This window comes from Stegostoma tigrinum, chromosome 6 (genome assembly GCF_030684315.1).
Source record: "Stegostoma tigrinum isolate sSteTig4 chromosome 6, sSteTig4.hap1, whole genome shotgun sequence".
Classification (NCBI taxonomy): Eukaryota; Metazoa; Chordata; class Chondrichthyes; order Orectolobiformes; family Stegostomatidae; genus Stegostoma; species Stegostoma tigrinum.
Genome location: NC_081359.1, coordinates 289,860 through 315,482, shown reverse-complemented (window position 1 = coordinate 315,482; position 25,623 = coordinate 289,860). Strand labels below are relative to the sequence as shown.

The 25,623-nt window shown below is 40.8% G+C and overlaps 1 protein-coding gene across 1 annotated transcript in view; it reads right to left on the bottom strand.

Annotated features, from left to right (window-relative positions):
* Nucleotides 1–25,623, bottom strand: part of arhgap42a (Rho GTPase activating protein 42a) — a 356,591-nt gene that overhangs the window by 87,926 nt on the left and 243,042 nt on the right. The window contains exon 4 of the mRNA XM_048533512.2: nucleotides 18,545–18,616. Within this exon, the coding sequence (XP_048389469.1) occupies nucleotides 18,545–18,616 (72 nt within the window). The remainder of the gene's footprint in view (nucleotides 1–18,544; nucleotides 18,617–25,623) is intronic.

Here is a 25,623-nt window from a genome sequence, read left to right as displayed (position 1 = left end):
TGCACAAAATAGCTGCCATGGAATGCAAAACAGGTGAATAAGTTACTTCTTTCTTTCTTTGGGGAGTTTGAAGGGGTGGGCAGGGCCCCCTGCTATGAGGAATTGCAGAAATTAAGCTTCCACTGATACAGTAATGCCACCCACCTGGCTTCAGTTTCATCAGCAGGTGATTCATTATCCAAGCATCCAACTAAAACTTATGGTCCCAAGCAAATATGAACATGTGACCATGAGAAATAGGAAAGGGGAATACATTGTTCAGCCTGAGACTGCTCTGCAATTCAATTAGACCGTGGCTGATCTAACATTTCTTATGGACTCAAAGAGTCACACAGCACAGAAACAGACACTTTGGTCCAACCACCATCCCAAAACAAACTAATTCCACCTGCCTGCTCCTGGTACATATCCCTCCAAATCTTTCCTATTTAGGTACTTATCCAAATGTCTTCTAAACATTGGAATTGTACCCATATTCACCACTTACTCTGAAAGTTCATTCTGCACACAAACCACCCTTTGTGTAAAACAAAATTGCCCCTCATGCCTTTTTAAATCTCTCTCCTGTCACCTTAAAACTGTGCCTCATTGTCTTGAAATCCCCCATCCTAGGGAAAAGTCAACCACCATTAACTCTATCGAATAACTGGGCGACAGGAATGGGACACAGTATTCCAGAATGTCCACTTTGTTGCCTTTTTCTCTTAATCCTTGATTCCCTGGCTGATCAAGAATCCATCTCAGCCTCAAATATACATAAGGACTCTACCCCCTCATGCTCCATGTGGCAAGAATTTTCAAAAACTCTCAACTCTTTGGGAGAAGGAATTCCTCTCCATATCAGTCTTAAATTGGTGTCCCTTTTTTCTGATCCTATTTCCTTTGGTCCTAGACTCCCCCGTGAGGGGAAACATCCGCTCAGTATTTATCCTGTCAAACCTCTTAAGTATCCTATGTACTTCAACATTATTACCTCTCATTTTTCTAAACTCCAGAGTAGAATCTCGCAGGGCCTAGACCCAAAATGTCAGCTTTCCTGCTCCTCTGATGCTGCTTCGCCTGCTGCATTCGTCCAGCTCCACACCTTGTTATCTCAGATTCTCCAGCATCTGCAGTTCCTACTATCTCTGAGTAGAATCTCAATTTGTTTAACCTTTGCTAATAGGGCAATCCCTCTATACCGAGGATCATCCATGTGAACCTTCTCTGAACAGCCTCCAATAAAATTATATCTTTCCTGAAATAAGGGGGCCAAAACTGCTCATGGTATTCCAGATGTGGTCTCACCTTGTAACATTCCAGTAAGACTTTTCTACTCTTATACTCTAATCCCCTTGAAATAAGAGCCAACATTCCATTACCATTCCTGATTACCTGCTGTCCCTGTGTGCTAGCTTTCTGTGTTTTATGTACAAGTCTAAGGGTCTTTGCATTACAGATTTCTGCAGTGGTTTATCAGTCAAATAATATTCTACTCTTTTGTTCTCCCTTCCAAAATGAACAAATTCACATTTTTCCACATTACATTTGCCAACTTTTTGTCCAGTTACTTAATCTATCAATAGTTCTCTCATATATCAATATATCTCGGACTCCAGCTTTGGCAGTTCTTACCACCTCTAAGTGAATATTTCTCTAGAAACTGTACTGAAGTTTGTTATTGAATCTTGCACAGATTAAAAATTAGTCAGCACTGGTACTAATGGGACTGCAGTACACCATGGCATAATGAAAAATCCTGAGTTGGTCAGCCATTGAAGGTCTCTCTATTCTTCCATGAGTGATTGTGCTTCTTTGTGACCACATCCAAAATTTTCTCCTCGAAGGGAGTAAGAAACTTAATGTGTGTCCCTACCACACTTTCCCAGCTTCTTCCCCCCGCTGCTATTACCACCGTCAACCCACCCTCTCCTCCCCAAAACCAGTCTTGGAACTCTCAGTCCAGTTACCAGCAAACTTTCTTAAAATGAGGACAAAGTGAGAGAGTGAGTATGATGGAGGTGTGGAAGTAGATGCAAGAACAGTTTGTGATCAACTATGAGCAGGAGAAGAAGTGATGTGTCCCCTGTGAGTGGAACACATTGGGTGGGAAGGATTCGTAGTTTGGAAGAATGAGGTTGGTTTTGTTTTTATTTGTTCACGGGATGAGGGTGTCATTGGCTAGGACAGCATTTTTTGCTCATTCTTTATTACTCAGAGGCCAGTAAGTGTCAACCACATTGCTGTGGGTCTGGAATCACATGTAGGCCAGACCAGGTAAGGATGGCAGTTTCCTTTCCTGAAGGGGATTAGTGAACCAGACAGACTTTTCTGACAATCAACAATGGATTCATGGTCACCACTCAATTCTCAATTCCAGATTTACATTGAATTCAAATTTGGTCCAAATTACCTGGGTCTCTGGATTAAAAGTCCAGCAATAATACTACTAGACCATTGCCTTCTCCTATGGAGACAGCCACTGAGTGGACGCAATGCAAGTAATATTCTGAGCTGTAGTCCATGAAACTTGGTGAGACGCATTGGCAATGGCCGAATTACAGTTTGCTCTGGCCCTGTAAGTATGCGATACCAGAGAGAAAACTTACTTCTGTAAAACACAGCAAATTAATTGAATTGACTACGGAATAATGAACCAGCTCGGTGAGCCAACCAACAGCAACAGCAAATTATTGATCTTCTTCCTCCACTACTGGGCATCCCACTTTACTTGGAACATATCAATGACCTGAACTACAATCTGTTCCATGTGGTGGTGTGATGTTCTGTGGTAGTCATTAGAAAAAGGACTACATTCCATAAGGTCTGTCTACCAACACTTTCATATCCCTGTCCATGAAATCAGAAGAGAGCTTTCCTTTCTTCTGGACCCATGGCTTAATTACCACAGTGACAGAGTCAGTCCCTGTCCTGCAGGAAAGTAGTGTGCTAGTGGTCTTTAAAAATGGTGAAAGCTGCAAAGTTCTTGCAGTTTACAAGCACTTGTGTCCCTGCAGCTGCATAATTCCCTGAGAAAGGTTCTCAAAAGCCCAGTTGCGTAATTAATGAGAAGAAGAGTAGAAGACTGTCTAGAAGAAGTCGTACCAAGCAATGGAATCTCTCTCAACAAAAGACTGACAAAAAGTAGAAAAATTCAGTACTGTCTCTTGCACATACACACAAAGCACTAATGCATTTATACTTAGATACCAAAGTACACATTTAAGTGATAATGGGAACTGCAGATGCTGGAGATTCCAAGATAATAAAATGTGAGGCTGGATGAACACAGCAGGCCAAGCAGCATCTGATGAAGGGTCTAGGCCCGAAACGTCAGCTTTTGTGCTCCTGAGATGCTGCTTGGCCTGCTGTGTTCATCCAGCCTCACATTTTATTATCTACACATTTAAGTGAGACCTTTTGTGAAATTGTTCATGATCTAAAATTATAAACTCTATAAAATTACAAGAACTATTGTTCCGGCTCAAATTTCCCTCTCAGTTATTAAAGAACAGCTTTTGTCATTTACCCACAGAATCGGCCCTAAAGTCAACACAAGCTTGTTAGTAAAAATCACCACCCCTGCGCTGAAGAAGGGTCCAGGCTCGAAATGTCAGCTTTCCTGCTCCTCTGATGCTGCTTGGCCTGCTGTGTTCACCCAGCTCTTCACTTTGCTACCACCCTTGTGCCTCTAGTTCAATGTGATGCCCTCTACAGGAAATTTGAAGCACTGCAAACAAAAAAGTAGCAGCAAGACCCTTCCATCATCAGACAAAGTATTATCACAGACACAAAGCAAATGCAAACAAACGAAAAAAAAAGACAAAACAGAAACAACTTCTACTTCATTATGCAGGAAGCTAAATAAAAATTGGGATGTGTAGCTGGGGTTGAGAGAATAAGCTAAAATAAAATTAATTAAATCTTCAAAATTAATTTTCTCCTAAGGGAATAAACACATCACTTCTAAAATTACTTTTACTGCGCCAAAGAATTACAGCCATAGAGTTATACAGTACAAAACAGACCTTTTGGTCCAACTTGTCGGTGCCAACCAAGTTTCCTAAACTGAACTAGTGCCACTTGCTTGTGTTTGGCCCATATTCCTTTAAAGGCTTTCTATTCAAATTAAACTATTTGTCGATGATCATCTCATAATAAAACATTAAAAATTCACTTCCTTCTGAAGGTACCAGCCTTTTCAAAATGAACCAAATGGCCAATTTGTCCGTCTTTACACCATTACGTTGCCTTCTGTGTAAATTCCATGTTAAAGACAGCAAAGGCACAGTCAATATAAGAACAATTTATGAACTTCCATGTTTGAATCTATATTATTGGATGCCAAATATTACTGCCAGAATTGTTCTGTAGTAATAGAAAGCACCGATAGCCTCACATTTAATATTGCAGTAAAATCCCACTCAACAGCAATTATTTTGCCCACTATGCTACAGAGGTGTGCAAACTGCTCTATTTCAACACTCAGGATTGGAGATTGCAACTTTTAATATGTTTGTTATTTGGCCAGAGAAGCTTTTAACTTAGAATATCAGTCACAGGTACAATATTAAAACTGTTAATCATTTAAAATCTATTATTATATCTATAACAACACATAATTCCTGCAGATACTAAAGGTAGTTTTTCTTTAATGATTTCATATCTTGTATTTAAAAGAGGCGACAAATTAAAATACAAAATCCAGATTTCTTTCAAGTCATTGCCCTGAGATAATTAAAGGTTTTATCAGTGTATACAAGAGGTGACATCTCAGGTCAGACAATGCATTTTAGGTGTGAGGTCTTACTAAGAATCTGCTTATGTTTTAAACCGAGGCCAGGTTTTTATTGGAGCAAAGCAGAATATATCTGCAACTACACAAATTTCTTGCATGAAATAATTCATATGTGTGCATGCCTCTGTGTACGTGTGTGCACGCGCATGCGCGCCAGAATGTCCATGTGTGCATGTCTGCGTGTCCGTGCATGTGCCTGTGTGTCCGTGCGTGTGTCCATGTGTGTGTCTGTGCAGGTGTGTGTCTGTGCGTGTGTCCATGCATGTGTCTGTGCAGGTGTGTGTCTGTGTGTCCATGCGAGTGTGTCTATGCGTGTATGTCTGTGTGTCTGTGCATGTGTCCATGCGTGTGTGTCTGTGTGTCCTTGTGTGTCCGTGCATGTGTGTCTCTGCGTGTGTGTCCTGCATGTGTCTGTGTCTATGTGTGCGTGTCTGTGTGTCCGTGCACGTGTCTGTGTATCTGTGCAAGTGTCTGTGTGTCTATCCGTCTGTGCCTGTGTATCCACCTGTTTGTGTGTGCCTGCGTGGCCATGCGCGTGTGTCTGCGTGTTCGTGCGTGTCTGTGTCTGTGTGTCCATGCATGTGTGGCTGTGTCCATGAGCGTGTCCGTGCATGTATTTGTGTGTCTGTGTATGTTTCCGTGCATGTGTATCTGTGCGTGTGTGTCCATGCACGTCCACGCGTCCGTCTGTGTCCATGCACGTCCATGCGTCCATGCGTGTGTCCATGCGTATCTGTGTCTGTGCATTCGTGCACGTGTCCGTGTGTGTGTGTGTGTGTCAGTGCGTGTGAGTGAGAGAGTCAGTGAGCGATTGAGTGAGAGAGAGACAAGGGTGTTCCCTACCAGTGGGGGAACACACCAGGAGTCAAGGGCATTCCACTTCTGATCTTTGGGGAAGCATCCTCCAAGGAGGTCTTCGAGATAGACAACAACGCAGAGCTACTGGCCAGAGGCTAAGAGCCCAGTTCCATGTCCATGTGATGGTTTCAATCATGATCTGGGGTTTGTGTTACACTACAGGTGACCCCACCATATTGTATACTCCCACACATGACTCACACATAAACACACATACTTTCCCACATAAACACTCACTCGCGCACACACACACACACACACACACACACACACACTCTGTCTCTTTCTCTGACACACACACACACACAGACACAAACACACGCAAATTATTTCATCCAAGAAATCTGTGTAGTTGCAGATATATTCTGCTTTGCTCAACGAGAGGCAGCCAGTTTTAGGGTTGTTACTTTTCTGCTTAAAAATTCTGCGTCTTATACTCTCTCTGTCACATTCCGCTGTAAGAAGGAGCTGAACTCGGAAAGTTTGTTTTTTCAAATAAACCTGCTGGACTATAACCAGGGTCTCGGCCCGAAACATCAGCTTTTGTGCTCCTGAGATGCTGCTTGTCCTGCTGTGTTCATCCAGCTCCACACCTTGTTATCTCGGATTCTCCAGCATCTGCAGTTCCCATTATCTCGGACTATAACATGGTGTTGTGTGATTTCTGACCTTGTCCACCCCAGTCCAACACTGGCATCTCCACATCATGTTTTTGTAAACTCTGCTGTTGTACACACTTTCAACCACTAGAGACCATCAATGAACTATGGGAATGTTTTACATTTCATGACTTTTAGAGAAGGCTCATATAGTGGCCAATTTATTGTAACACACTACTCATCTTTCACACAATTTACTGAGCCAACAGTTATTACATGGAGACTTTCTGTAGTCTAACATAAATTAATAAGTGGTGTCAGCTTTCAAACCATTTTAGAAGATTTGCTCAAGAATCGTTAGTTAACAATGACACACACGTGGATCAACTGCATTCAGACAGTCTCACCGATGATGATGCCACAAGAATCTCCAACATTGGTATGTTCAGCTGCCAAGACCAAAGGTTCTGGTACTCCCTTCATAAACCTGTGCCCCGATCTACTTAACGCCCCTTAAAACTCCTCTCTCGGGCCAAGCTTACATTTCCATATGATTGGGTGTCAAACTGCTTCTGATGCTTCTGTGATGCACATTACAATGTTCTCTTACATTAAAGACACCAGGGAAATACAAAATATTGTTGGTATTACAGCATTCTTACTGGTGAAAGAGTATGATTAGAGCTTAAATTAGCACAGGCAGTTTTCTTTATAAATGTAGATAGAAACTTTAAAATGAAGAAATCTTTAAATAATCATAAATCCTACTGTTAAAAACTCAAATTAATGAGTCATATATTTAAGTTTATTGTCCTGTCAAATTAACATTATGATAAAATTACAATGAATTATTTATGAAGCTGTGCTGTCTATTTAGTTATCAAGCTGCCAATTTAAATACAGAGATAATGGGAACTGCAGATGCTGCAGCATCCGAGATAACAAAGTGTGGAGCTGGATGAACACAGCAGGCCCAGCAGCATCTCAGGAGCACAAATGCTGACATTTCGGATCTAGACCCTTTTTGATGAAGGGTCTACACCCGAAACGTCAGCTTTTGTGCTCCTAAGATGCTGCTTGGCCTGCTGTGTTCATCCAGCTCCACACTTTGTCAATTTCTGTTTAATTTCCAAGATTCAACTAAAAGCAAATGTTTACATGACCTTGTAAATAACTAATTGATAGGATACCTCTTGGTACCCTCAGTTTACATTTGCTATTCAATTTTTTTCAAGGAATAACTCAATGTTGCATTCAAAATGCACATTTCTTATCAGTTTACAACAATACACACCCCAATACAGAGTTACAGAACTAAATTGGTGAATAATCAATATTTTATATCTCGCAGGATAGACACTATCAAGCACAATCATGCCCCTCCGATTCTAATTGTCATTCAAGTAAAAAGTAAACATTTTAAAGTAACTTTCTTGTTCACTTTTATCATTAAATCTGAAATTTATCTCCTAGTTTTGTTTTCAAATCATTTGGAAAATGAATTTAAATATTATCACAGTTTAAGCAAAGGGAAAGAAGGGTAAATTAGTTGGCATCGTATTAGTTATACGCAAACAGTTTGTAGCCATTCAACATAAAATCAATAAAAGTTTAGGAATGGGCAATTCAAAGTCAGCAAAAATAACAAAATACAATACATGACAAAAATAAACAAGTCATGTCCCATAAATGTGATAGTGTTTTTTGAATAGTCACAAATGCAGTGGGTGCCATACATTTAGATGATCAAAGTCTATTTTAAAAGAAATCTAACAAGAAATTTGTTAGAAGTTTTCAGATATATACAGTAAGAGATGAAAATGGTAGCTAACACGATTCAAAAATTAGTATAGCCACATGTAGCTGAGACTGGCAAAAGGTTAGAAATGGGAGCACTGAGTTGATCATTCCTCTGAACACATATGGAAAATACGGAATTCAGTGTAGAGAACACAACCTTCAAATTGCTCACTAAACAAATGCAGGAATTGAACAACGATAAAAAAAGGACAACAGCAGTCTCCAGAAAGTTGGACAAGTTAGGGCAATAGACAGGTTGGTGGAAGATGAAATTTAACATGGAGGAAACATGGGAGAAAATAATTCTCAAATCATTTTCAGACTCTCTGACACTCTCCTCTAACCACTGGTCTCTTTTTAACCCAAATTTTCACTCCACACTCCCATTCACTACTTTACCTCTGTCCAACTAGCACCAATGCCAGGCAGCCCTCGGCTCAGACTTTGACTTCACTTTCACAGGAACTAATTGTCACTTATCCAAGCCATCGCCAACTCACATCAAAACCCAATTTGCTCTTTGTCTAGCCGCAAAGATCTCCTGACTCCAACACCACTCATTTCATGTCTCTTGCCTACTCCCTATCACCCTGTCAGTACCAGCCAATCCAGTCTGCAGCCATACAGGTCAAGCATTACTTTGAGGTGGATGGGGTGAGGTGGCTTCATAAATCTGTCTATATCACAGACAGGAAGGGAAGGCATTGCAGAGATTAACTCAGCCAGGAGCATAGCCCTGGGAAATTATCCAGGCAGTCCTGGAGAGTTCACTACCACATCTGCATTGCACAAACAGTTAAAGCTCAGCAGAACAGCTCTGTGGAAGGGTCATTGGACCCAAAACATTAATGCTGTTTTCTCCTCCACAGATGCTGCCAGATCTGCTGAGCTTTTCCAGCAACTTTGTTTTTGTTCCTGATTTATAGCATCCACAGTTCTTTTGGTTTTTATTTGACTAGATTAATGTGCTTGGTTAATCTACAAACCAGGTGATTCAGAAGAAGGAATAGAATATTTAGGATTGAGATGAGGAGGAATTTCTTCAATCTGACATTGATGAATCTTTGGAATTATCATCATAGAGCCATTAAGTTATATAGCACAGAAGCAGAACCTTCAGTCCAACTCATCTGCATGGACCATACATCCCAAAGGACCCTTCAGTCCAACTTGTCCATACCAACTAGACACCGATCCGACGTCAGCACTTAGTCCATATCCTGCTAAACCCTTCCTATCCATATGGCCACCCTGATCTGTTTTAAATGCTATAATTGTAACTGCCTCCATAATTTTCTCTTGTAGCTCATTCCCACACACGTACCACCCTCTGCATGAAAAGTTGCCCCTCAGGTCCTTTTAAAATCTCATCTTAAACCTATGCCCTCTAGTTTTGGACTCTCCCCACCCTGAGAAAAATGTCCTTGGGTATTCACCCCATCCATGGCCCCCATGGTTTAACAAATCCCTATAAGGTCACCCCTCAGCTGCCAACATTCCAGGGAAAAAAAGCCTCTCCCTGTAACTCAAAGCCCCCAGTCCCAGCAAGACCCTCTGATGTTTAGCATCATCCTTCTACAGAAGGGTGACCAGAATTGTACACAATAGTCTAAGAGTGGCCTCATCAATATCCTGTACCACTGGAGCATAACGTCCCAAGTTCTGCCGTCAATGCACTGACCTATGAAGGCAAGCGTGCCAAATGCCTTCTTCACCACCTTGTCTACTTGCAACTCCATGTTAAAGGAATTATGCACCTGCACCCTTAGGTCTCTTTATTCAGCAACACTCTCCAGTGCCCTGCCATTGACTGCATAAGTCTTGCTCTGGTTTGCCTTATCAAAATGCAACACAGCACCTTTATCTAAATTAAACTGCATGTGCCACTCCTTGACCCATTAGCCCATCTGATCAAGGCTGTGTTGTAGTCTGAGATAATCTTCTTCACTGTCCACCATACCACTTACTTTGTTGTCATCTGCAAACTTACTAACCATATCTCCTATATTCACATTCAAATTATTTGTGTGCACTCAGGTCATTCAGTCAATTGAAACCATACCGACCGTCTAGTCTTCCAGCACCTTACCTGTAGCTGTTGATAACACAAATATCTCAGCAAGGAGCCCAGCAACCTCTTCACTAGCTTCCCACAAAGTACTGGGGATTACCTTATCAGTTCCTGGGAATTTATCCATCTTTATGTGTTTTAAGGCCTCCAGCACCTCCTCTTCTGTAAAATGAACACTTCAAGACATCACTGTATATTTCCCCAAGTTATCTAGCATCCACTTCCTTCTCCACAATAAACACTGATGCAAAATATTTGTTTTAATATCTCATCCATCTCTCGTGATCCCCTGCATAGTCAGCCACGTTGATCTTTCAAGAGCCCTATTCGGTTGGAGAATGTGAAGGCTCAATCACTGACAATGTTCAAAATGGAGATTGATAGATTTCTAGATATTTAAGATATCAAAGGATATAGGGATAGTGCATCAAAATGGTAGGGAGGTAAATCTCCTTGAATGACAGCATGAACCGAAAGCACTTGCCAGTAATCTCCGGCTCCTACCTCTGTATTCCTCTGCAGCATTCTGGGAACTGGAGTCATAGGCCCAGCAATGAACTGTAATCTACCAACTGTGTAACAGCTTTAGAAGCAATAAACCCTGGCCTTTCTATTTGCCTGAGCTCACTGAGAAAATCAATGAAAGTAGATCAAGAACAGAAGATTGTTTTCTTGGCACAGTTAATTACTTTGATAATGCAATGGTCCAGATGTTCTGGTTACCGGATAAAACAGTTTTTCCAATTTAGATGAGAATTGCTCATGGGAACTCTTTGGAATGCTCATTGGTACAGAGTCTGAAGGAATTGCCCACAAAATTGCAAATTTCACTGAACGATTCTCCTACAACTTGAACCTTGCAAAAGTATACATTGAAATCAGAGAATTTGAAGAATTCTTAAGTCAAGTAAATGGTTATTCGGGGAAGTTTAGACAATTAAAAATCTTGTCTATGTAACTGTTAAACTGACCATACATCACTACACTCATACTCCGAAAGCCCAACACACTGAACTAACACTACTCTCTATTGCAGAGGCAGCAAACACTCTGTCCATTGGAACGCATACCACCTCCCTCTACCTCAAGGGCTCAGATCCACTTCTGCCTCCATCCCCACCTCCTGGGATGCAACAGTCCACCTGTCAGAGATAACAAAGTGTGGAGCTGGGTGAACACAGCAGGCCAAACAGCATCTTAGGAGCACAAAAGCTGATGTTTCGGGCCTAGACCCTTCATCAGAGATCTGATCGCCATTTTCCAGCTCCCAGATTTCTTCTCTGCCCAACCCTGACTCTAGATCTGAAACCTCCTTCACTTGCCACTAGACCTAACAAGTCTCCTTTCCTTCCTCCCTCTGGACTCTATCTCCCAGCTACCTGACTTACCCTAGGCATTTCACTTCACTGTCCCCGTGGCATCTTGCTTCACAGCACTCTACTCAACCAGCATCCATTATTTTCCATTGATCAAAAACTAAACTGGGCTGGAGTAGCAATATAAACCCATGGCTAAGGAGCAGGTCAGAGGCTGAGAATCCTACAATGTATAACTCACCTCCTGACTTCCCAAAACCTGGTGCATTCACAAGACATAAGTCAGGAGTGTGATGGGCTCCTTCCACTTGCCTGGATGGATGCAGCTTCATTAACACTTAAGAAGTTTGACACCATCCTGAACAAAACTACCTGCTTGATTGGTTTACAATCCACCAATGTTTACATTCTCAGGAGCAACAATATATATCATTTATAAGATGTACTACAGAATATCATCAAGGCTCCTTAGACAGAATCTTCCAAGCTCATAACCACCACCATCGAGAAGGAAAGGGGCAGCAGATATACAGGCATAAGACAGCCACATGCAAGTTCGCCTCCGAGTGTGACTTGCAAATGATCACAGTTCTTTTACGTCACTGGGCGAATATTTAAAAAAGGGAATCCCCTCGATAATCCCCTCGTCTGCCTCCACCAAATGGACAACAAATGGTTCACTGTTAGTAGCAACTGCAGATGCTGGAGAATCTGAGATAACAAGGTCAAGAGCTGGATGAACACAGCAGGCCAAGCAGCACGAGGAGCAGGAACGCTGACATCTCAGGCCTAGACCCTTCACCAGAAAATTTTCTGAAGAAGGGCCAAGGCCAAAAACATCAGCCTTCCTGCTCCTCTGTTGCTGCTTGGCCTGCTGTGTTCATCCACCTCTACTCCTTGTTATCTCATACAGGGATTGGCTCCTTTCCTAAGCAATTTTATATCAGGGAGTTCTGATCAGGGCCTCTTCAGAAATATGGAGCTCTACACGGTGTTATCTCAGATTCTCCAGCATCTGCAGTTCCTACTATCCCTGTATGAGATTGTCAGTCCTTGGATAATCCAGACCAATTTTGTTTCTGGTGTTGGTGAATTTTAATTTGAGTCTTGGATTTTTGAGGTTCCAAGAAAAATAATCAAAATGCTTTGGAAAATAATTGAGTGATTTAATGTCTTCACTTCCAGATTTGTTTTAATTGATAGTTTTCCTGGTTTGATACATTTATTTAGAAACCAATTGGAAAATGGATAAGTCCAATGGTATGTGAAGTCTAAGCAAACACAACAAAAATGAATTTACAACAAATGACTGACTTGGGATTGTATGTTGGCACTCAAGTTTCACTACTTCTGGGGTCTTTGCAAAAGTCAAAGACTTAATCAAGTTACTCAAATTTTCTCAATTTACTAGCCTGATGGTGTCAATTTAACAAAAAAACAGAGCAGATTTTGTACTTTACAAGAAACTACATTAAAATTAAATCAGTTCTTTAGCACAAGGAAGCAAAATATGAATTATCAACTTATAAATCTGCAATCTCACGCTCTACCCCCTTCCTGAACCCCCACTCACACATGCAGACAGATACATACAAATCTAAAGAAAACACTGGGAAAACATAATTCAACAGCACAAATCCGCAGGGTTCCATGTGGTGTCACTTTTACTTCTTCAAAGTCCTTCTGACCACTGATCTCCTTTCCCAAGTCATTTCAGTTCTTTGTTCTGATACAGGTGGATTGACACATTAGTTGTTCAGCCTTTCAGTCACTGGTTAGAGGCAACAGTTTGTCATGAATGATAGGAGAAAATCATTATCTTTTAATGCTTGATTGATGCACTACAGAAAGAAAATGACAGACACTATCTCATGCATTGTGTGACTTCCTGCTTCTACTATTCACACACAAACTAGCCACCTGACCAAGAGCCAGAGAGCTGTGGCAATGCTGATGTCTCCTGGTTGACAAAACAGGTTTTAATTGAAAACTCAATTAACAATCCATCTCCATTCAAACCTTGCCCTGAACACATACCCACGATGCTGTTAAGTCTCAAACATCTTCCCCTCCTGCTTCAACAGTGAGTTCTCCTGTAACAAAATCAGTAATTGCTACAGAAACTCAGCAGGTCCGGCAGCATCTGTGGAGCATCCAAAATATTAGCTCTGTTTTCTCTCCACAGAGGCTGCCAGACCTATTGAGTTTCTCAGCAAGTCCTGCTTATTTTTCAGATTTCCAGCATCCACAGTTTTTTGGTTTTTTTTTGTTTAATCAGTTTTACCAACCTGTTTTTATAAAAATACAGTAAATGTTTCCACAGTTTTTGTTTACAGCAAGTTCTCCTCCCATTTTGGGTCATTATCCAAACTTAAAGAAAAATGTGAAAACGTGGTCTTTATGTTAATTTTGGACTGAAATTGTCTCAACAAGCGTAGAAGATGCTGTGGGAAAACACATTTTTCGATGCTCCAGTATACCATTAAGTAAACAAAAATGTTAATCTGGATTTCATCCCACATACCCAAATGCAAGAAACAAACAGAACAACTCATAAGCAAGATAATTAACATCTGGAAAGATAAGGTTCATTAACCAACTTCTCCCTTGTCTGCATTCTAAATCCTACATATTCTTTATCCAGGGTTGCATGCACAGTGGTGACCTAGTAGTTGGGTACAAAACTGTTTTTACTTTTCTCCGTTAGTTTATTCTTGATTTTAAAAAAAATCAATATTTTTAAAATGACTTTCAATTTGAATGACATTCCACACCACAGACAAATTTAATGCTTGCTCCACGATTTGATCAAAACAAATGTAATTCACAAGAGCAACCTCTGGCATTTAGAACCAACTTGTAAATGTCATTGGACATTAGAATAAATGTTGTTCAATGCTTGATGAATTCAATGAGCCAGGACAAAATAAAAATCTCACAATCATCTCCTTAAAGTTTTCAGCTGTACATGACCAAACCACAATACCAAAAAAGGAAAACTGCTTCATGCCTGAAATCCTTTCCCAGTTAAGTCACCAAGTTACTATTTACATTAGCTCAGTAACTGCAGTGGTCACATATTTAAATAGGAGCTGATTTTTTTTGCATTCACAACACAAATTGTGTTTTGGTTAATGCAAGGTAAGTTTTTTTTATTATATACATGGTGTATAAAAAATCTAATTAAAAGAATCCACCAGTGATCTGTGATTGTAAAATAAATTCAGGCAGTACTGCATTAATGACAAATGAAGGAAATCTTGAAACAGTAGCTTGAAAAGTACTTCAGCTTTTCTGAAATAAGAAACTTTGAAATTACCAACCAGTTCACTTTCCTAACTCGTGGGAGTGTGCAACTCTATCAACATTAGTAGCCTTCTTATCTTATCCAACTGACCATTATTCATAGACAAGTCTACAATGTAAGGGTTGAACCATTTAACTTTAGATGGTACCATTGTCAAATCCTATATCGTCTTTGTCCTATATCACAACAAAGTCACTGCATATTAATTACAGCAGGGGAACAAATCAAACATGGGGCCTTATAAAGTTACGCTGTCCTTGGGCAAATGTTCATGTTGTTTCAAATATTGTAGAAATAGTTATAAACATGAAGAAATAATTTAATCAAGTGTTTGAAAAATTACAGGTATACACTGTACAAATTTTACAATGATCATCAGTAAAAGAATTTGAGAAATTAATCTAGTATGTTATAATAAAAGGTTTAATGGACTTAATGGTGGCAATCTTTAGATTCAGAGATCCCTGTACACCTGTATCCCCATGTAGGTGGCCTAAAAGCCACTTCTTCCTTTCCCAATGTCCCAACCAGTCTGCCTCCACCGACGCCTTCTTCTGTTTAACAGACCGTGTCCTTACCCTCAACAACTTTTCCTTTAATTATTCCCACTTCCTACAAACTAAAGGGGTGGCTCTGAGCATGGGCATGGGTCCGAGCTATGCCTGCCTCTTCGTAGGATATGTAGAACAGTCCCTTTTCTGCATTTACACCATCCCTCACCTCCCTGCTACATTGATGATTGTATCAGTGCTGCACTGTTCTCCCATGAGGAGCTTGAACAATTCATCAGCTGGAGGAGGCCTAGGATGGACATGTCACCCAGGGTGTGGGAGAGACAGTTAAAATGGTTGGTGACCAGAATGTGTTGTTGATTATAGTGTAAGTGGTCTGTGAATCGTTCATTGAATCTGCGCTTCGTCTCAATGATACAGATACACTCTGTGCACAATAAACAGCAACACCTTTTGGTCACCAACAATTTTAACTGCCCCTCCCACTCCCTGGGTGATATGTCCATCTTGGGCCCCCTCCAGTGTCACAACAACACCAGCCACAAACTGGAGAAGCAGCACCTCATCTTCCGTCTCGGGAGCCTACAGCCTGATGGCCTGAACACAGAATTCACCGGTTTTAAAATCTCCCCACCCCCAACCTCGTCCCACATCCAACTGTCCCCCTCATCCCCACCTCCTGGGCTTGACATAATCTGTCCATCTTCTTCTCCACCTATCCATACCCTTCCTACTGACCAATCCCCACCACCACCTACCTGCATCCACCTATCTCCATCCCATCTACCTTCCCCCAGCCCCATCCCTCCTCCTTCTATTTATTTCCCAGCTCCCTTCCCGTTCATAGTCCTGATGAAGGGTCCCAACCCGCAATGTTGACTCTCCGGCTCCTCTGATGCTGCCTGAGCTGCTGTGTTCCTCCAGCCCTACACTGTGTTGAATCTTTAGATTTGATTTTCCTTTCACTACATTGTAATGAACTTGTTACAATTGCCCCATTTCCAACCTTGCCTTATAAATTAATTTTTGTAAGGTGAATAGCGAGTGGGTTTAGACGCAGTGGAGTTGATTCTCTGCTTTTATACGATGAACAATGGATCTAAGCGCTCGGTACATTTGAAGAGGAGCCTCAGACATGTCACAACAAACAACAAATAAGGTCAGGGAGTCACAACAGTACAAATCTTTCTTTTAACATCCAGAAGTATTATCACAAACAACCAAAACAGCTTTCCCACCATCCAATCACCGTGGCTTTTTTATTTGTTTTTAACCATTAACCACCACCAGTTAATCACCTGTGCAGCCAATTAGAAGTTTACATACAATGCCACTATGAACAATGCAGGCCATAAAAGTGAGGAGGGAGGTAGGGAGAGCAGGAAAAGAAAGGATCTTTTGTTTACAATAATTACCTTGTTGAGGGGCTTTATGACATACCCCTCCAGCAGGTGGGAATTGAACCTGGGCCTTCTGGCTCAGAAGTAGGGACACTATCACTGCACCACAAGAGCCGTCTAAGGGTCTTTTCTTTTCTATACCCCTAAATGTGATCATGCACAACTGATTGACTTCCCCGACACCAAAATATCCGTGACTTTTTTTGGTGTTTCCTGTTCCTGCAACTATTAATTACCACTGCACACACAACCAATTAGATATTTACAAGCAAAGCCTACTATGCGCAATGAAGAACATAGAACATAGAACAATACAGCACAGAACAGCACCTTCGGCCCTCGATGTTGCACTGACCTGTGAACTAATCTAAGCCCCTCCGCCTACATTATCCCATCATTATCCACATGCTTATTCCAAGGACTGTTTAAATGCCCCTAATGTGGCTGAGTTCAGTACATTGGCAGGCAGGGCGTTTCACGCCCTCACCACTCTCTGAGTAAAGAGCCTGCCTCTGACATCTGTCTTAAATCTATCACCCCTCAAGTTGTAGCTATGCCCCCTTGTACAAGCTGAAGTCATCATCCTCGGAAATAGACTCTCACTGTCCACCCTATCTAATCCTCTGATCATCTTGTATGTCTCTATTAAATCCCCTCTTAGCCTCCTTCTCTCCAATGAGAACAGACCCAAGTCCCTCAGCCTTTCTTCATAGAGCTTGCGCTCCAGACCAGGCAACATCCTGATAAATCTCTGAAGAGTCTGCTTCTTTTTGAAATCAACCAGTTCAGAGACGTTATAACACACCTATGTTGTGGGTAAGACTTGAACCCAAGTCTCCTGGTCCAGGGGTAGAGATACTACCACTGTGCCACAAAAGATCCCTCCTCTGTGTCTACTTTATAAAGGGGTTAGATGTTAAGTTCCAGCAGATCAAGCCATTTCCTGTTACCAAGGGAATTCATATTCAATGAACTCCACAGGGAGATTAATTAGAGATTCTCCACTGGCCTGGTAGAGGTTATCACATGTGACGATAGGAATCTTCAATGGAGATTAACTCCCTCCTCCTACCAATGAGAAATCCTACAGGATCCAGTACCAGTCGGGTACTAATTTGCTAACCAGGGTACTTTGCAGCGTTTTGTCACTGACATGCCATACACCTAAAATCACTGGCAAGAAGAAGTTGGCAGCCACTGGGAGCTGGACAGTGTTGATGATGGTCCATGCTGAACAGCCAGGACCACCCGCACTGCTGAGAAGGTAAGCAGTATATTTGGGTGTGGTGACAGTGCTGGCGTGGAGATGGAGGTTGGGAGAATTGTGAGGTCACAGAGAGGGAGATCAATCAGACTGGAGGTAAGAGGAGGACAGGTGGCTTTCAGTGACCAACATGTATCCATGTAACCTGAAGTTTTACCCATTTTGAGGCAATTAGAGGCACCCACCCATTCCAGCAGAAAGACTGTCCTGGTTTCCCTTTTGGGAAGCAAAAAGGGAGATGGACAGTTGGGCTGGTGACAAGCTGAGGTCCTTAAGTGATCAATACAGTTTAGGCGCTTAACTCCTAGTAGCTTGGAAAGCCAACCAGAAGTCTTCCAGCCCATTAGTTTATGCAGGCAAAGTTACCCACCATCTTAACTTCGAATAATATTGCCTTTTTTCCATTGACAATGAGTTAAGATCCTGGACTGCCCTTCCCAACAATATTGTTGCTAAATATGACTGCAAAGGTTTATGAAGATGACATCTTTTCAAGATCAATTAGAAACTGGCAATTAAGGTTGCCACTTTACATATGCCCACATTTCATGAAAGAGTAAATATCAGACAACTGAGGAAAAATATTTGCAATATAATGTTTAATAAAATAGGTATTAAAAAATGAAACAGCATTACTTACTTTTGCTGCTCCAATTTGATCTTTACGAAATTTCTCCAATGGTGCAATTAAGACATCATTAGCATTCTGAATCTAGAATAGAAATGCAATATGTAGTGTTTTAAATTATGCAACACCTTATATAAATCTAACCCATAATATGTTATATCAATCTAAAATTGGAATAAGTGATTTCAATAAAGTATAAAAGCCACTGAAAGTAGTTGAGGCCTAAACACTGAATGTCTTCAAGAAGGAATTACTTATAGTTCTTAGGACTAAAGGGACCAAAGGACATGGGGAGAAAGCAGGAACAGGGGAGAGAGTTGCGTTGTCAGCTATGATCGTAATGAATGGTGTAGCAGGCCCTAAGGGCTGAATGGCTTATTCCTGCTCTTATTTTCTATGTTTCTATGTGAGTGTGTTATAAAGATGTGTCATCTAAAACATTCATTTATAATCTATTTGGCTGGAAATAATAAATCATTCATCTGCAATATCATGAGCTGAACTAGAGTCTAGAGTATTTTATAAGACAATGCTCTTCAAAGCAACATTCACTGGATACAACAATAAAAATGTTGTTTTTGAAGAACATTAGATGTTCACACATGACCCGATTGTGAGGTTAAATAAATTGATTTTGAACACACAGAATAAACGCCCAGAGTTAATGAGTCTTTACCTTCACTCTTTAAAACCCCTTTCATCGACATTTGAGTATTGAAAGCCTATTGGAAGAACTATTGCTGCAGGTGGAAGGTTCTCAAAAAGAGAAATCTGAATCCACATCACTGTCTCCAGAAAAAGACATTTCAATGGCTTACCTAATCCAGGGAGAAATTCTGATACTATGAATTATGTGGAAAGAGACTGAGTGTAGTCTAGCATTTGGAAAATCTGTGAATCTTTTTATCTGACTTTGACAGTTTTAAAATCAAACTGGTCTGAATGTCAAACCATTTAAATGGTGAATGAAACAGATGGTAGTATCTTGTGCTCTGTGCCTACACAATGGCAGCAGATACATGGGAACACCATCACTTGCAAGTTCCCCTCCAAGCTACACACTATCCTGACTTGGAAAATATCACTGTTTCTTCGGTGTCACTGGGTCAAAATCCTGGAATTCCTCCCTAAGCATATTGCAGGTCTGCCGACAGCAGGTGGACTGCAGCGGTTCAAGAAGGCAGCTCACCACCACCTTCGAAGGGTAACTCGGCACAGGCAATAAATGCTGGCTCAGACATCCTATGAATAAACAAAACAAAATACTTGTGCACAGATTTTCAGGGGATTTTCTGCATATTTGCACATTTTAAACTATTTGTTTTTTTATAACTTTGCTTGAGTAATTTTTTTGCAATAAAACTGATTCTCTGTTTGTTAACTTTTGGAACCTGGCTAATTTGTTCTGACTTTGAGCTAAATACAGTCTAATTTGTATTTCAGATAATTAAAAATGGAAAATGTCACCTCCCTTCTAGATTTAAACTCTGTTATGGCCAGGACAGGAATGGGATAAGGAGAGGGTTCAGCCTATCCTACTTAGTTTGGTGGATTGCGATGGGATGCCAAAACTAAATTTTTCCAGACCACCTGTCTGGAAAAGTAAACATGCATTGTTACACAGGTGATTTTTCTTTTAGCAACATGGATGCATTTAGAACACTTTAATACCAAATCCATAATAAAAATACAGCTACAAGGCAAAAGAAAATTGCAATCTAGAAAATAACACAATCCCGTAAAGTCATCATCAATCCTGAGGCTGAATATTCCCCTGGGTTTGGGAAAACCCAATCTCTGTACTTTTGTCACTCACAAACTGGAGAATCAATCAATATATGACTCCACATGCCAGTTTTATTTTTTTCTGGCTGGGGCTGAATTTGTAGTGCAGTTTATAAACCATGCTGGAGACTATGAGCACTGTGGGTGCAGACATAGGCAGTGAGAAAGCCTTGCTTAGTTCTCCCATAAAATATTCCACCCCTTACCTGCCCTCCACATCTATCTCTTTATATTCTGATGGCCATGCCATCTACGCCCCCATGTACACTCCATGCCAAGTCAGATAACATCTGACCTCATTGCACCAAAAGTGCAATGTAGCCACTTACGGAATATGTACCACTCTCAAATTACATGCAATACCAATGGAAAATATTTTACATTCCTTAAGAAATAAACCTCTCACCATCAGATAAAAATCTTATTCCATCAGGGAAAATCACATACTTTGCCCTGTGAAACTAAAACTTTGAAAACCTCGTCGTTTGTGACAATAAACCAGGAACCGCAAAAAGACCAATCAACTACTCCAACCTGATAAATCTGTCATTCACTGTCAGAAGAATCAAATACCTTTTGTGCTGAAACGCATGAGTATTTGAAACTCAGGTAAGCATTCATATTGTCAATGGTGATCCAAACGATAGATTTGTATCTGGAAATAAGTTGTTGGGTCATTCATGTTTAACAACGGGTTTTAGTTTTAGTCATATCAAATAATCAAAGAGTATTAATCCATTAGCCTAAATACATTAAAATAAAACAAACCAAAGAACTGTAGATGCTTGAAATCTGAAGCAAAAGAGAAATTGCTGGAGAAACTCAGCAGGTCTGGCAGCATCTATGAAGAGAAAACAGATGTAAAGTTTCAGGTTCAGTGGCCCTTCTCCTTGTGTTGAAGGAAGGTTACTGGATTCAAAACATCAACTCAACTTTCTCTCCACAGATGCTGCCATGCTTGCTGATTTTCTCTAGTAACTTCAGCTTTTGTAGCCCAAGCAGGTTATTCTGGTTAAACTCATTCAATGTAGGTCACTAATGTACTATGTGGTTTGTACTTGAGAGAGAGGCCCTTGCTACACTTATTTTCATAGAACAGAGGGAGAACTTGCAACCTTTTGAGGCTGACTGAACAAGCCCACATCATTAAACCCTTACCAAGCAATGATTTTTTAAAGAAAGTTAAAGGAGCCTATTGTCTGGAAAGGGAAAGGAAAATAAACTGCTGCATTCTATTTTGGGGATAAATGTGTAGTATTTTAGAAGGAGAGCAATCTAGCAATTTTGCCAAATGCATTCTTTGTATAAGAATTATTTCCGTAATACTGTAAGTGTTCATAGAACATAGAGCATTACAGCACAGTACAGGCCCTTCGGCCCTCGATGTTGTGCCGACCTGTCATACCGATCTCAAGCCCATCTAACCTACACTATTCCATGTACGTCCATATGCTTGTCAGTATAGTCCTTTCTGAATTTTATTACTCAGGAATATGTATTAGCTAAATGCATACACTTACATTTCATACATGATTTAGGTATTTTAAGCAACAATTTTCTGCGTTTGCTGTGCATTTTACAGTCATTTACAATTTACCAATTAAACGTGTGTTCAGAAGGGAATTTTTCCAAGCCCCAGTCACTTGCAAAAATGCAGTCCCTAGTAGATGGCCACTAAAAATAAACCATCCCGGATAAAGCATTTGATTTAACAAGGAACTCTCACCAATTCAGTGAATCTTAGCTGAAGAATTCTGGGTACCTATAAGTCATCAACAAACCATAATGAAGAGAATGGTCTTGGGAATAATTGGCATCCTATCCAGAAAAAAAAAATAAATCAAGGGATCGTGGAAGTTGATATTAATCAATGATTAACCCATTTATAGACCAGTGAGCCTTACTTCAGTTGTTGGTAAAGTGTTGGACAAGGTTATAAGGGATAGGATTTAAAATCATCTAGAAAAGAATAAATTGATTAGGGATAGTCAGCACGGTTTTGTGAAGGGAAGGTCATACCTCACAAACCTTATTGAGTTCTTTGAGAAGGTGATCAAACAGGTAGATGAGAGTAAACCGGTTAATGTGGTGTATATGGATTTCAGCAAAGCATTCGGTAAGGTTCCCCACAGCAGGCTATTGTATAAAATGCGGAGGCATGGGATTGTGGGAGATATAGCAGTTTGGATCAGAAATTGGCTTACTAAAAGAAGACAGAGGGTGGTAGTTAATGGGAAATGTTCATCCTGGAGACCAGTTACTAGTGGTGTACTGCAAGGGTCGGTGTTGGGTCCACTGCTGTTTGTCATTTTTAGAAATGATCTGGATGAGGACGGAGAAGGATGGGTTAGTAAATATGCAGACGACACTAAGGTCGGTGGAGTTGAGGACTGTGACGAAGGAAGCTGTAGGTTGCAGAGAGACATAGATAAGCTGCAGAGCTGGGCTGAGAGGTGGCAAATGGAGTTTAATACAGACAAGTGTGAGGTGATGCACTTTGGTAGGAGTAACCGGAAGGCAAAGTACTGGGCAAAATGGTAAGATTCTTGGTAGTGTAGATGAGCAGAGAGATCTTGGTGTCCATGTACACAATCCTTGAAAGTTGCCACCCAGGTTGACAGGGCTGTTAAGAAGGCATACAGTATTTTAGCTTTTATTAATAGAGGGATCGAGTTCCGGTACCAAGAGGTTATGGTGAATCTGTACAAAAATCCGGTGCGGCCGCACTTGGAGTATTGGGTACAGTTCTGGTCACCACATTATAAGAAGGATGTGGAAGCTTTGGAAAGGGTGCAGAGGAGATTTACTAGGGTGTTGCCTGGTATGGAGGGAAGGTCTTACGAGGAAAGGCTGAGGAACTTGAGACTGTTTTTATTAGAGAGAAGATTTGAGAGTTGACTTAATTGAAACATATAAAATAATTAGAGAGTTAGATAGGGTGGACAGGCAGAGCCTTTTTCCTTGGATGGTGACGGCAAGCACCAGGGGGCATAGCTTTAAATTGAGGGGTAAAAGATATAGGACAGATGTCAGAGGTGGTTTCTTTACTCAGAGAGTAGTAAGGGAGTGGAACGCTTTGCCTGCAACGGTAGTAGATTCGCCAACTTTAGGTACATTTAAGTCGTCATTGGAAAAGCATATGGACGCACATGGAATAGTGTAGGTTAAATGGGCTTCAGATCGGTATGACAGGTTGGCACAACATCGAAGGCCGAAGGGCGTGTACTGTGCTGTAATGTTCTATGCTCTATGTTCATTTAGAGCCAGACATTGACCTTACATCCACTCAATTCAATGCAAAGTTAGCCTTGCCTAGTTTCGAACAATCAGAATGTACTAATGTTATGAGATACTAGGAACTGCCGACACTGGAGAATCTGAGATAACATGGTGTAGAGCTGGATGAACACAGTAGGCCAAGCGGCAACAGAGGAGCAGGAAAGCTGACATTTGAGGTATGATGCTTCTAATGTTATGAATATGCTTTCAGTTGTAATTTAGAAAGAGCTAAACAGCACCAGCTTTCATTGACCAAAGTGTACATCAATATTGAAACTAAAGATCAGAGTCGGATGCAGCCAAATGCAAAAGACCCCAGAAGTAGAAGTTATCTGGAGTGAAAAGAAATTTACAAACAGTGGGTGATAATGGGAACTGCAGATGCTGGAGAATCCAAGATAACAAAGTGTGGAGCTGGATGAACACAGCAGGTCAAGCAGCATCTCAGGAGCACAAAAGCTGACGTTTCAGGCCTAGACCCTTCAATTGATGAAGGGTCTAGGCCTGAAACATCAGCTTTTGTGCTCCTGAGATGCTGCTTGGCCTGCTGTGTTCATCCAGCTCCACACTTTGTTATCTTACAAACAGTGGGTGTTCATTTTAATTTCATAGCATCAGTCCATCAACCAACATAAAAGAGTAGTTGTTTTCACCTTTCAAAGTGTCAAAACATTTATGGAAACCAGCCCGAACTATTTACATCAAAACATAAAAGACAACAGTGTGATGCCATACCTGCCTTCAGTACAGGCAATGCGCATTTTGTGCAGTAGGCATTCCAATTCCAAAAGGCAGCAAAAGTTTCCTCTAGGCTTAAGAAAACTTCCCCACTTTGATTCTGAATTGAATAATCTGAGTAGAAGTGCAGGTTAAAAAAACGTTGCTGCATGAAGAAAAGTCTTCTTCTGTGTCAAATTCTCACTTCACCTTCAAATTCAAAAGGACATCCCTCAATACATCAGCACTAATTTTCATTTATGCCACAATTACTTAATGATATTACGTCAGAATGAGCTTAATGCCAAATTTTGTATGTGAGGGAATTGTAAGCATATTTGTTGTTATCCAAATTCATTTCAGGCAAGTTCCTTGAAATCCAGGTACTTTCTTTATATATTAGATATAACATAGTCCTCATTCATTTTTATTTTACACTGCTGTCTTTTTGTCATTTTACTTCTATTATTGCAGTTAATATTCAAGAAACCATGAGGTCTCAGTGTGCTGTGTCGCATCCCTAACTCTAGACCAGAAGCTTTGAATTCAAGTCCCATCCCAGGGCTTGATGGCCGTAGAAAGTACATTCATTACATGGCCAAAAAGGATGATTAGCAATCTGCAAATCTGTTGAGTACACCCAATGGCAGGCAGTAAGAATAAGAGAGTTTCCTGGTCAGCTGTACCATACAAGGCAAAGGCAATCCATTGTATTCATTTGTTAAGCACGAGCATGAATCAGTCTAATGGTAGTTCAGGATCACAAGTATACTCTTAAGGCATGGGACCTTTGGAGAGAGTGTGAGAGAGAGGACACAGAGAAGTACAAGATTTCATATCTGGTTTGTACAAAAGAGGAACCAAATATTGGTATCAAATCTCTTGAACAAGGCCCGTTCTATGTCACATTGAAGTGACCACTGCTCCAAGTGAATGTATGTGTATAGCAGGTAGACAAAGCCTCAGACTCAACTTTCACTCATGATTCAATTATCCATCTCCACAAACTCTCAAGATTCAGTTATGGAGAACTGTTATTGCATTTGAAGAGGGCACAATGTGAAAGCATTCTTATACCTTGTGAGAAAGGTGTGGTATTATTTCACAGGTCTCAGCAAGGCACTAATGCTTTAAAACAGTAAAACAGCATCACAACTAGATGTTCTAGTAAATGAGGTGTCCACCTTTCCACCACTTGGTGTCTGTCATAGATGCTAACACTTTAGAAAGCACACCACATCATGGTGACAGCAAGAGCTAATTATAACAAGGCTACAATAAGATAGTAGCAGTGGCAGTTGTGACGTTAT